This window comes from Neopelma chrysocephalum, unplaced genomic scaffold (genome assembly GCF_003984885.1).
Source record: "Neopelma chrysocephalum unplaced genomic scaffold, ASM398488v2 Primary Assembly neopelma1_44, whole genome shotgun sequence".
NCBI classification, from domain to species: Eukaryota; Metazoa; Chordata; class Aves; order Passeriformes; family Pipridae; genus Neopelma; species Neopelma chrysocephalum.
The window spans coordinates 6,509,674-6,523,406 of NW_020897703.1; the positions used below are offsets into that span (position 1 = coordinate 6,509,674).

General features: G+C 44.7%; 1 protein-coding gene across 3 annotated transcripts in view; it reads right to left on the reverse strand.

The window, feature by feature from the left end:
• The window catches only part of SATB2 (SATB homeobox 2), a 227,519-nt gene that overhangs the window by 27,040 nt on the left and 186,746 nt on the right, over window positions 1–13,733 (reverse strand). For all 3 annotated transcript variants that reach the window (XM_027678203.1, XM_027678202.1, XM_027678204.1), the window contains one exon: window positions 9,683–9,838. In XM_027678203.1, the coding sequence (XP_027534004.1) occupies window positions 9,683–9,838 (156 nt within the window). The remainder of the gene's footprint in view (window positions 1–9,682; window positions 9,839–13,733) is intronic.

Genomic DNA, 13,733 nt, shown 5'->3' on the forward strand with positions numbered 1-13,733 from the left:
CCATCTGTGGATAAAAATAAGCTCCCATTTCTCCCTGTTTTCAGTGAGCTGAATAAGTCTCCAACTGAATTCTTTCAAATGTCTCAAGCAGGTATGTTTGACATCTCCTGGGGGATGCTGCAGCATGAAGACCCACTGTGTAACAGAAAATACACACCAAACCCTGCACCTGGTGGAGCAGGAGCCCATGCCAGGCAGACCCTGGGGAAGGACAGCTCCTGGGGCTCCCCGAGGGCTGCAAGGCACTGCACAGTGCCTGGCTCTGGCAGAGCCCAGGGACGGCTCAGCAGGGCCACCTCCCCTTCCCAGGGCTGGACTGGGTAGCCCGATGGCAACTGCTGCACTTTGATTTATCTGTCCCGTTATAATCAGCACTCATTACAATCACTTAGAGCAACACTACAGGCCTCATTATGGACTAGGCACTCTCTGCCATTAGTCTTTAAGAAGGATAGCGCTCAATTTGCCTGGCAACATTCGAGGTCCTGACCTTGGAGCTATTAGGGAAAAGATTAGACCGCAGTGTGACCATGTGTGCAGACATGAGCAAACCAAATTAATTTCTGGCAAAGGGAGGCACCAGGCAAAGACCCCGCCATCCTGAGGACACCTGAGAACTTCTCCATTCCCCAAAGGAGATAAGCTAATGGCACGTTTAAAGGAGCCTGGTTCTGAAGGTGAAGCACATCCGTGGTATTTAGAGAGATATTAATCCAGTTTCCCCACAAAGTATTTGCTTGGCTGATCAGATTAAGGGATCTAGCCTTCAACAGCACACCCCCACCACAGCAGGCCCCAAGAAATCTGTGATACTTCACAGCCTCAGACATATTGCACCATGTGTACCCAGCTGCTACAATAATTAGCTTATGAATGTATCAGCTGGTTCTGTGATTTTTATAAATAATAACTAACCTACAGAGCAGAAAGATTTCCATGAGCCTAATATTAGCAAGAAATTGCAAGGTGCACCTAACTGAATTGTCATTGTGCTAAATGCCCTGTCTTCTCTCACGTTGTGTGGGACTGGATCTCCCCCAACACCCATTTATAAATATTTATTTTTGCACCAGTGGCGGCGATGTATTTGTGGCAGCTTTCTTCACAACAGCCATTATTCGCTCACCCCCGCACATACACACACGTACCCGCTGCGTGCATGCGTACACTTATCTGCATCAAATCTGGCCTTTCATTGCTCTTTTTCTATCCTTCCCTTTCTTTATTTGGGCACTCATTCAAGACCCTATCTATCCATCTATGGGGCTGTTTATTAGGCAATAGCTTTGACTAATACGTGAGAAAACACAGCGCTGCAGCTTACTTGCACGTTCCTTATGATTGTAAGTAACCGCCTTCCCCATGCACAGATGAAAAGTCTGCATGGGCTTTTTTAAATTATTTATTTAAATAATCTTAGCACGCCATCCAAGAAAGTTTTGCAGTACCAGGCAAAAAAAAAAAAAAAAAAAAGTGTAAATGTCAAATAAAACAGTGACAGATGACAGTATTCTCTATTGAATAGCACCGTTTCTTCGTGCATGTTCAATGAGAACTCATGAATTATTAATACACAAAATCTCCTTTTACTGTTAAAAATCTCAACTTGGGGTTTTTTGGTTACAATTTTTTTATTTTCTTTTATTTATTTCTTTGGGGTCTGTGTATGTTACACAGAGCTTTCCAGGAGAATTATTTCATTTAAGAAATGCTAACATACAGAAGTTCTTGGCGCTACAGCCATTCACAGTGAATTTTCATCTATAGCTACATTTATTGGCATGAAGAACGAAAAGTGAAGGAGACACTATCTCACCACCTTTTCTCCCACTCATCCACAGTATCTGACTCACTGCATTACAAGTAAATACAACTTCTGTGAACGTATTCTGAAAATCTAAGAAATAACACACCCTTCCCCAGACTCATAATATGCCATGTTTCTGATCCTGCCTCCCCTGCACATCACAGGTCTTGCTCCACCGCACAAACAGCCCCCATGGCTGTCACAGTTACCAGGAGAATTTGATACACACTAGTGTCAATATGGGTGGCAGAATCCAGCCCTTAATGTCAGCTTCTAAGGTTCTCAAATGGGAATGTCTTCTATTAAAAATAAGAGGAGGAAAAACAGCACAATTAAAGGATGCTTTTGGCTCTACATTCAGGCACACCCAGTGCTTGTGGTTACAAGGAATTCTGCTCAGAACTTCCTTCATTTCACCCCAAAACTTCTAGAGGCATCGAGAATTCAGCCCAATTTAGCTCATTAAAGAGAGCTGCAGAGAAGTGCTGGCCTCTATTTTTGTTGTTCTCATGAGACAAGATAAACATTTTCTAAGCATTTTATTTGATAAAACAAATAATATCATATTAATGTCCTATTTTTAACCTCTCTCTGTCTTCTAATCAAATACATTTCCACATAGCTAAGCAAACAACAACAAAAATCTGCAGGAAGCCAGTCATTCACATTGTGCTTTTATGCTGTTAAAGAAACAGCATGCTTACTACACCAAAGCATGAGCCTTGGCGCGCTCGAACCCCCCCGAGGACAGCTAGCTGGTGCAGCAATCCTGAACTATGTTCTCTGTCACTTATACCCAAGCCTTTTCTAGCAGCTTGACCCTTTCACTTTAGCAGGCTTACTCTGGAGCAGGGGAGGCTGCTCTGGCAGCTGGAGGTACCAGGCTACAATAAGGTCAGTTTTTCCAGCGCTCAATGAAGGTATGAACAAATATACCGGTCCCAAAAACTGCCTCCTGCAGATCTCCTGACCTGCAGTCTGCCAAGGACCAAATTTCTGATTAAGGACAAGAAGGCACATGGGAAGGGTTGAGGCTCACAGCTGTGCTGGGGTGCAGGCCAGTGCTTGAGCTTTGAGCAGCATCTCTGCCAAAAGCCACCGCAGGAGGCGGCAGTTGGGTGTCCACAGTGAGTTAGTCACAGGCAGCCGTTCTGCTTTTAGCATGGATAACACTGCAGCTAAACTGACCTTGTGCTTCCCTCCACTTACATTAAAATTAATAGCAATATTAATAATAGTAATAATACAGTTAGTTTTCTGTGTTGACATTTTCTAGGGTCTCCAGTGAAAGCATGAGTAGGCAAATGAAGAGTTTTTAGTAAGAGTGATTCAGGAATAAATCTCAAAAATAAATGTAAAAGGCCATTTCCTCACCCACATCATCAGTGCAGAAAATGTCAACATATGTGACAAAAGGAAAAAAAGCAGCAATGATTGACGCAAGTTTTGAAAGATAAGTAAAGTAATGCTGCATTCCCTAGAGAAGTCTCCCTTTCTACACGGGATCACAGGAGTCCTCTGGACAAACTTCCTCAGCCTCTCTTCCCTCTGCTCAGTTTGGGGCTCTCTGCAGTGCAAAATGAGCCAGATAATATTCAGCTCTTGTTTCTCAGTCGCCAAACTCTCTTTCCATGAATCCAATAAGTGTCTATTAAAATAAATAAACCCCCTAATGATTCAAGATAACCTAATCAAGAAAGCTGGAATGGATAAAAGACTAACTGTAATGGAGAGTTCTGTCATGGCTTCAATGAATTCTTGATGAGGGCCGGGGGAGGGGGACTGAACCTGAGAAGCTTTACTTGGAGCATTTTGATACAGTTCAAGGTTAATCACTCAATAGCCTGGATTTTTGAAACACTTGGTACTTTTCCTCCCCAAAAAATTCAAGGCAAAACACGAAGCACTTTCATGAGGGCCAGTTTCTCACTAGCTTTATAAAACACGAATATACCAAATAAAAAGAATGAGATACATGAGTCCTGGTGTACCTTAGATTCATGGGAACACCAAGTTTGCTTACAGCTCTTGGCCTCAGAGGGAAGGATGCTGTGCACTGAGGGTATTTCCAGCATGCCAAGTTCAAACTAGCTTCTCCCCACGCTAGACAGGAAGTGTGGGTTTGTGGTTAGGGCAAGCATCCCACCATCAGCTCCCAGGTCTGCCAAGGACTTCCTGAGCAAAGCCCCAGCTCCACAACTGTCCCTTATTCACTCAGCTGCAGAGGCAAATGCACTGCTGCAGATGCTGTCACAGAATCACAGAATAGTTTAGATTGGAAGATACCTTTAAAGGTCTCTAGTCCAACCCCTCTTCAATAAGCAGGGACATCTCCAATAGATGAGGCTGCTCAGAGCCCCATCCAACCTGACCTTTAACGTTTCAAGGGATGGGGCATCTGCCCTCTCTGTGGGCTGCCTGTTCCAGTGTTTCACCAACAGTGTTTCTTCCTTATATCTTGTCTGAATCTACCCTATTTTAGTTTAAAACCATTACTCTTGCCCTATCACAAGAGGTCCTGCTAAAAAGTTTGCTTCCGTCTTTCTTATAAGCCCTATTTAAGTACTGAAAGACTGCAGTGAGGTCTCCCTGGAGCCTGCTCTTCTCCAGGATGAATAGCCCCAATTCTCTCCTCCTGTCTTCACAGGAAAGGTGCTCCAGCCCTCTGATCATTTTTGTGGGCCTCCTCTGGACCCACTCCATCAGGTCCACATGTGTTGGGGACCCCAGAGCTGGATGCAGCACTCCAGGTGGGGTCTCACCACAGTGAAGCAGAGGGTCAGAATCACCTCCCTCAACCTGCTGCCCATGCTGCTTTTGACGCAGCCCAGGATAGAGTTGGCCTTTTGGGCTGTGAGCACACTTTCATCACTCTTGTCCAGCTTTTCATCTACCAAGTCCTTCTTGGCATGGCTGCTCTCAATCCCTTCATCCCACAGCCTGAGTTGACAGTTGGGGTTGCCCTGACTCAGATACTAGACCCTGCACTTGGCCTTGCTGAACCTCATGAGGTTCACAGGAGCCCAATTCTCGAGCTTGTCATGGATGAGGGTCACACTGTGACTTCATATAGAAGTCTGTACAGGAGAAGCTCAAGTCTAAAGGTACTTCAAAGAAATTCCAAGTTTAGTCAAGGAGAGAAATGTCTTTCTGTATTTCCTCAATATGTAACAAGAACATCAAAATATCAGCATAACAGATATGCCCCAGCTGTAGAGATTCACAGCATCATAAAGGCAGTGAGATGCTACAGCAGTAAGAAGTGCCCTATACACACACACTAGATACACTACACATCTTCATCACCAGCTGCTTTTTCTAGCTGCTATTCATCATCACTAGAAGCTAATTAATTTAAGGGCACAGAATATACCTATTATAACCTAAAAAGAGGAGAGAAGGCATCCCATCATATCAAATGAATACAAGGGAATCTAAGTTGGGAAGGAAGGAGAGGGAAGGATGAAATAAAGGGTTTCTAGAGCTAACACTTCTTCCAAGTGACGCTGCTCATTCCTCTCACAGTACCTGCACTTTCTTCTTGTAGGACTGGTGGGAGGTAAGGGTATGGGAAGGTGGCCATGGTGCTGAGTCCCATCTAGCATGGGGCCCTACTGTGGGCTAACACTCTCCTGGGCCAGAGAAGAGGCTCCCAGACAATCCTGGCAATGAGGCAGGGATCTCAACATGAAAAGGCAAGGAACTGTCACAGTGGTTTCCATCCATAGGCCTAGGTTTCTCTTTACCTGAAGGGCCTCAAATGAAGGGCTTTTCTACTCCCAGCTTCCAACCCTCAGTCAAGTTTATTCTGTGTTTGCCCACATTTAAACAGGGCAAAGATACAAACCAGAGACTGAGCTTTGCCAGCTTAACGTTTTTTTCAAATGTTGCTCCATGGGGTCTCTCTTGCTTTACTGTGGTATAACTGGAACAAATTCCAGTCCCTTGCGAAGAATTTCAGTTCCAAGGCTATAGCTTTTGTTTCACTGGACTGGTGAAGGTTCCATTTGCCCTGCCCAGGGTAGATACCCAGCAGCATGCACCCCACTTCCGCATGCTGACCCAGCCTGATTAAGAAGAGTCTCTTGCCGTGGTAGAACTGTGGGGAGTTTGGTCTCCATGTTCAAACCAGCTCTTCCCTCACTCAGACTGTCAACAAGCACTCCAGCCAGCTGTGCCCACTATTTATTTTGATAGTGACTGTTTATTACGAACAGAACTACATTCCTAAACTCATTTTGCACAGACTAAGAAACAAACCTCTGCTGAGCACAGCACAGCCTCTGATGTAGCCTCTCACTAGCAGAAGTCAAAGGGGTGATGCTGCTGCACAGTATTACAGAAGGGCTGGCACATGGTCATGGGGGAAATGGTTTTCCCGAGGTTGTGGTATTAAGCAGTTGCAGAGCTGAATGTAGAAGCCAGCTTTGACAACCAACAGTCCAAATGTGCAGCAATCCAAGTCTCTGACTGTCCCACTGCACAGCTCTGCAGACACACAGGCCACCCAATCCTCTCTGAAATGGCACACCAAAAACCCATCTTCTTGTGAATTAAATATAACCAGGAGAGCCCAAAGTGTAGACTGGAAACCAAATCCTGTTGTTCTGGCCACACTCAGAAACACTCCCAATGTGCTGATACAGGTTCCAGGTTTAGCCACTAAAAGGACAAAGGGCACAAGCAGGCAGCAACCCCAGAGAAGCATGCTGTCCAGCAAGTACATCCTAACAGCTGGTAACTGTAATAGCAGGACAGCTTTGGAGGCTGTCCTGTGGCACTGAGCTCTCAGCTCCTGCTGGCTTCAAAAATACAAAGGGATCGCACCACTTCACAAACAAGGCTAAAAATGTCTATATATAAGTTGTAAGGAATAAAATGCATATTAAGGTAAATAAGTGATGATTGAATAAGTCAACGTCTACAATGAATGGCTTGAAATCTTTATGAAGGTGGATTCCCCTAAAGAATTCTCACTATACTACTTTGGTACCTCCATGAGGCCCTGACATGTTGACTTGCGAGCTCTGTGATTTGCAACCTCAGTTTGTAGAAGCTGCCCTTCTCTTTAGCTGCTAAACTGAGAGTCCGCCATGACTTAAGAATGAAGATGGTTGCTTGTTAAATTAGAGGTCAATTAACTCCACCAGTAGATGATGCCACTTGCAATAACTGCTCTCAGTGGGTACCACTCTTCCTGTACAGAGACAGAAGACAAAATGAGGCCTCCATTGCCTCTGGATGTTCTCTGGGGTACATGACATACAGCCCTGTGTATAAAATGTCAAAACAGCCCTGTCGGAGCCTCACTGCCTGCTAAAACTGTGAAGATCTCACAGCACCGTGGATTGTTGTTGACAGAACAGCAGCGCCCAACATAACACATGCCTTGTTAGCAAACTGGAAGCCTCTCAGTAGTCTGGGGTGAGGGAATAATAGAGGAAGCCAACGCAACGCAAGCCAGGCCTGTGGAGAATAGCAAGTGAACGAACCTTGGCGGAGAGTCCAAGCAAAGCCTCAGACTCGCTCTTTTTTTCCTCTCTTTCAAACTTTCTCTTCTGCAAACATGGGCAGTTTTCAATGAGTGCTTCCCACCATGTAACTCAGCTGCTGAAATCAGCAGCATCTTCACCAGCAGTGGTCATGACTGGCACAACTGGACTGTGCAAACACTGGGAACAACCAACTGCTATTTTTCAGAGAAGCTAGACCTAAGGCGGTATGCTGACCATGACACCATGGCTCTGCCCTACACAAGCAGATGAGTCCTTGCTTTTGGCATTTCTATGGGCCACAGAGCACCCCATTCTGCAGCGGGGACACCGAGTCACCCAGAGAAGGCACACAGGTAGGCTTTGGGGCAGGGGGAGGCCCCACACCACTATGGTTCTTGGCTATGGCTTCTCTTCCCTGCCTTCCAGTGCCCCCATAAACCACTTTCATGCTCCAGCAGAGTGCTATGACATCTCAGCATGGCAAATGCTGGGTCATCCCAGGGAGCCAGTATTGCTTTGGCAGGGCTGTGAAACAAAAGAAACATCAGCCCCAGAAACACTTCCTTATTTGCTGCTGCTGAAGAAACAAAACCTTTATGTGCAGTAACTTTGCTTTAAACAATAACATTTGTGGATCCTGTTCTTAACCTTTTGCATCTGGTGTTCAAAATCTGCCCTGTTCTTTTTCCATGCGAAAGACTTCGGATCTTATTTTTGTTTTGGCGCTGGTGTGCAGTGCTGCCAGAGAAGTGCACTCAAGCTGGCACAGACCAAAGCTGGTGAGCCACCCAAATTATTGTTGGGTGGTTCAGTCCCTCTCTATTTCAAGAAGCCTCTGGGTATAATGACAGGAAGCTTGCAGGCAATTTTAAGCCAAACCTCAGAGGCTGGCATTCGGTCTGTGTTAAACACTCCTTATTAAAAGCTGTCCAGTCCGGATTCTGGGTGGAACTTTGATATCTGCATGGAGTAAAGAATAAGGGGCACGTTTGCAAAATCAATTGTGCAGTTTTTATATTTACTGCACGTTTACCACATATGTCATTTATTACACAGTGGAAAACCGTTAAATGCACAGTAGTTGTGCCAAGTGGCATTATGCTTTTAACAGCTTTATTCGTTTAACAGCTCCAGTTCTCATTATATTTTGCCATGTGGTACATGAGATTTTTATGCATTTAACAGTTTAAGAGGGTTCCATGGTATTTTCCTTTTATGTATTTCATACTGAGCCCAGGATTTGGTTGGGGGGTAGAGGGATTGTAACCCCTGTACCCTGACAAGAGAAAGCAAAAGGCAAAGAAAATTAATGATTAAATGAGGAAGGAAAAATTAATCAGATCTCCATGTGTCAGCGCACAAATACCTGTAACAAGGACAAAGCTCTACCACGTGCTCTGATAGCCTTTGATGCTTTGTTTATAAGCCTTTCAACCACTTATTTTATATCTACTTTAATGACTACAATGTTTTTTTCCTGCACTGAGGAAAAGAATGTATCTTTCAGAGTGCATGCACCTAGATACTTCTATCCCACTCTCTCATTGTCACATACACATTTGTGCATTTCTGTGTGCATATTGATGCCCTCTCCTAGCACAACTGAGTAATTTCATCCAGGATCAGAAGCAGCTCTTTTCACTGAGTAAACAATTCCTTCCAACAATCTCCAATCCACTTGCTGCCCTTCAAAAAAATCTGTCTGCCCGCCTTTCCATAAAATCCCTTCTGGTGCATTATATTTTTTTAAAGAGTTGGATGAAATTTTTAAATTAATGGATTCTCTTCAAGAATTTCACCCAGACCTAGGTTTGCCCGCATGTATTTTTTACACCCAAGGTAGAAATTAATCCAGGAGAACTTACTGCAGTGTCTCCTCTTCGTAAAAATGATTGGATCTGATGTGAATTATTCACATGGCAATACTGTATGCAGCACATACAACACGCAAAAAAGGAAACACCTGCCTAATATGCCGTTTCCCATTGCCTTCCCTCAGTTAATAACTTGAGAAAACAATTTCATTACCCACCAAATGAGTAGGATACCAGCATTTTAAAAGGTCCTTGTCCTACTAGCAGAGGTATCAGTTATATACCACACATGGGAAAAGACATACATGTTTGTACCAAAGGGGAGAAAAAGCTCAATTGTGAGCTGACCCTTCCCTCAGCCTCTTTTAAAAGGGAAAAGGAAACCACTTAAGCAGGCAAAAGCCAAACACGACAGGTTCTCCAGAGATGAAGATTATTATTATTGTAGGAACAGATGTAATTTTATTGGTGGGAGGAGGAGGTGGGTCTAGTCCCAACCCCAGAGTTTGCTTTAAAAACAAAACCCCAAAAAGCCCCACGACAATGAAATCCTCTATACCACTCACCTGACTTTTATTGGCAGCCACTTTGGCAAACAGAGCTTGAGATACCTTGGCCCTTTTCATCTCCTGTTGGATCTCGTCATAAATGGCAGCTGTGATGTTGACGTTGGCACTGTCCGCCTTAATGGGGAGGTCTGTTGTTGGTGTCGAGGTTTTGGCCTACCAAGAGACCATGAAAATAATAATTAAAAAAGTGCTGCTTTCAGCCCAGCCATCTGTGCAGAAATTATCAAAGGATTTCAGTCAGCTGATGCCAAACTGCATTAGCTACAGAGGGACACTTCCTGTCCATTATTCTAATCAGGTTAATTGTGATTGGAAATAATTGCAGTGCATTCCTATAGGAAATGCAAGGCCCTGTCAACTCTCCCCCTCTCCCTCTCCCAGCGTGTTTATTGAGCAGCTCAACAACAGCATAGGTAGCCAGGGCACTCGGCTGCAGGCAGTCGCTGAAGTTGCCTTTGCCAGCGAGCTACTGCGGTCCAGCCGCCAGGCTCTACCTTCTCCCCCCTCTCTAAAAGTAGCCTACACCTTGGAGGAAGAGCCAATTCTCCCAGAAAAAATGAGTAAATGGGTAGAGGTCTCTAAATAATAAATTATTACTCAATTTAATGCACTCCCTCAAGTCTCCCTCATCCTTTATTAAAACTATATGTATGTCACTTGAGTATGTATGGTTTCCCAGCCTTATCATCTTTATGCTAGCCAGACAGTCACCTAATTTCACCTAGGAAATCAGTGAAAATGAAAAAAAAAATCATTTCATAAAGCTGGGCTTTGGCATGCCTTTGATGTGCTGCCCTCATTCTCCTAAACTCATATTGAGATTTTGCGTATTCCGCTGCACTCCTTTTAATTGAATGATTTCCCATCAGCTTCTGTGACAAATGAAGGACAATAACGGACACTGCCAGAACTTTCCCTGGGCTGGACTACCCCTACAAGGCTTCTATCAACACAGTTCAGCAGACTGCTACAAGACATTGATTTTAAAGCCCCTCGGCCGTGGGGGTCCCCAGATCGCACTGGCAGGTGAGGCAGCGAGGGCAGCGCGATGCTCACTGAGAGCTCCTGGCACCAGCAGCCCCGTGGAGACAGATCTCATTTGCTTTCCTGAGCTCAAAGAGGAGAGATACCAGGGCTGATCACTGTACCCCTTACACATTTTAAAGGAAATGTGGTTTACTGATATAAAATCTCTGTTTTCTCCTGAGATGTAAAGATCTTAAGGAACAACATAACCTATGTGGCAAAGCTCACACTTCCCAAGAGATCCAACCCACACGTACACCCTGGTGACACTGATATTTGGGCCCATTATGAACATTTTCAGCTGTTTCCTGTTTCTGTGTCACAGTTGAAGCCTGCTAGAGTACATCCAATGTTCATTTTTAACTAGGCAGACATGCCCAAATACTGGGAAGGTTAACTAGGAAAAACCAAACCTTCTGAACCTCTCTTTCTGTTTTATTGTCCTCCAAATCTTCCTCTCCCTAACATCTTTTTTGTACCAAAGGCCACATAAATAACAGAGCCAAAATTCAATCACGGCAACAAGCTAGACTAATCATTCCTCCTTACTGCTTCCAGATAAAGCTTTAACGAACCTGTATCTTCTCCCTGTCCTACTCCCCAGGCTCAGTAGGCACTGCTCTGGGCTTCTTCCCTGCCTGTCATAGGCAGGACACACGTAGAAAGGGTGAGAATTTCCTGCTCCCGCTAAGTCCAGCCCCCTGTGTTCGGGCAGGGGCAGCTGGGGCAGCCCACAGCCACTGGTGCCTGGGGAGCCCAGAGCTAAACTCGCTGCCATCCACAGGCCATAAGCATATGCCGGGTACAGACCGATGGATGCACTGACAGGGACGCCACACTCTGAAATTCAATGTTTACAGATACATGAGAGTTAGGGCAATTGTGGGAAACATAAGAAAACAACAAAGGGATCATGGGAAGGAAGAGCACTGTCCAAGTCTGTCAGGACTCATTTAATGGAGCTTTGTCGGGTATAAAAAAACCTTCCCAGGGGCTGGAGCCTTTGGCTAGTGCAGCAGCCAAGGTCACCACGGCCTCAAAGGCCATTACAGAGGTCTGAGATCCTGAGAAGAACAAAATTAGCATGTAAAAGAAAGATTTAAAATATAGCTCCATCTTGCATGGGTCTCCTAAGCTTCTAGCTCCACATCTGAAAAACACAATCTCCCTGCACACCCTGAAAGCTGCACCATTCTTTATTTAACCACTGAAGTAGGCAGGGCAAGTACCAAACCAAAGTATCACAGTCACTAAAATACAGTATTTTATGTTAGAGGTCTAGATTCAAAATTGGCCTTGATATTAAGAAGGAGTTTGTCACTATTGAAACATCTTGTTGCAAACAGTTGGGGAGAAAGAGAAGTGTTTGCAGCCACAGCACCAGAGCACCGAAATTCAGCCCTCAGTGCTGGTGGACATGGACACAACAATCCCTAACAGCTCGGAGCCTCTTCCCCGTGGCACTCGTACCCATTTGCTGGATCAATCTGCTGTTCTCACCTTGAGGCAGGTCCTGAGCCAGGGACATCCCATGAGGGTGGCCTGGGGCTGGCTCAGAGTCAGGGAGTGCTGAGCCAGGTTACTCTGTGTACCCTTACACCTTCTGCATGACTTCCCCAGCACCAGCACTTCCACAGGTATCTGCCATTGCTTTCCTCCTACCCACCACACTCAATCCCAAAAGCACTGCTGCAGGAGATCAGTATCTATGGAAACCATGTTTCCAAATGCCATTCCATCACCTTCTCCGGCTCCCTAACACAGTTCCTGAAAGGATGGTACTGCTCCAGGGTAGCTTCCTGGGGAGGCGACGCTGTCGGGAATCGCTGTGCTGCCGGCGAGGATGGCATTTGTATCACAGAACTAATACTGGGCATATGGGGAAGCACGGTAGCCGTGCTGCCTGCCCGGGATCTGGGAAGCAGCCTCATTTGCAGAGGTGTCCAAGTTGTCAAAACAGCACCTGTGCTGATGGGTGCTGGCCCTCTGAGGGCTGGGGAAATGTTATCCAGCGGGCACAAGGCGATCACTGGGTACACAAACCTTTGTGTGTTGCTTCTGCTGATTAAAAACCTCACAATATTCTGTGGGATTCTTCAAGCCAAAATAAGGCAAGGATGGGCTGTTTTATACATCTAGAGTATGGTTTCTCACAAAACTTAGCTCTTACAAATGCAGGCAAGACTTCCATTATTTTAAATTACATTCTAGCTGTGGCTATAGCATGGGAAAATGGCATATTTCAACACAGGGATGAGATGGGGCAACAGAACCAATTTTTATTCTCACTGGATTTCATCTAAACGCTGAATTTTGTTTCAGTACTTGATTCTAGTTGTAAAACCTATTGCAATAAATATAAGTAGGAGTAAGCTAATTTTTAATTGAATAAACACATGCAGAAAGTGGGTACATTATTTAAATAATAAAATAGTTCCCTGTATATTTTTATTTTCACTCAAAGGTAATTTAAAAAGATAAGGAGCATGCGATGAGTTTCCCACGTAATAAAAATTCAGCGTCAAATTTGGGTTGGCAGGATACGCTTGCTTTCAGTGAAAACAGTTCTTTTACATCATGTACTGATCATGTACTACTGATGGTGATGAAGTGCACCCAAATGCCTGGGTTAAAATGAACAAGTTCAACAGTTTCTACAGAATCAACACATCTTCCTTAGGGATGATCAGTTTGCATGTGAAACCTGGCTCTCTCCACATTGCTTACTTACTTCTAGCAGCTGTGGCTACAGAATTCAAGTCCTCAGTGATACTATTTATAAGGGTTATACGGGCCCATTTACTAAAGAACAGAGAAGTGCTAGAACTGACCCATCATGTCTGCACTGTTAGAAAGTTCAAACTCAAGTTAGGCAAAATGTCATGACAGGGATTAATCATCACCCTTGTGCAACCACTCTCACTTTCCAGAGTCTGGGACCACAAGCAGCCTGGTACAAGGGGGGGTGACTATTACAGTGTAGTATGTGGATGCTCTTTCTTAGTGCAAAGGAATAACCTAC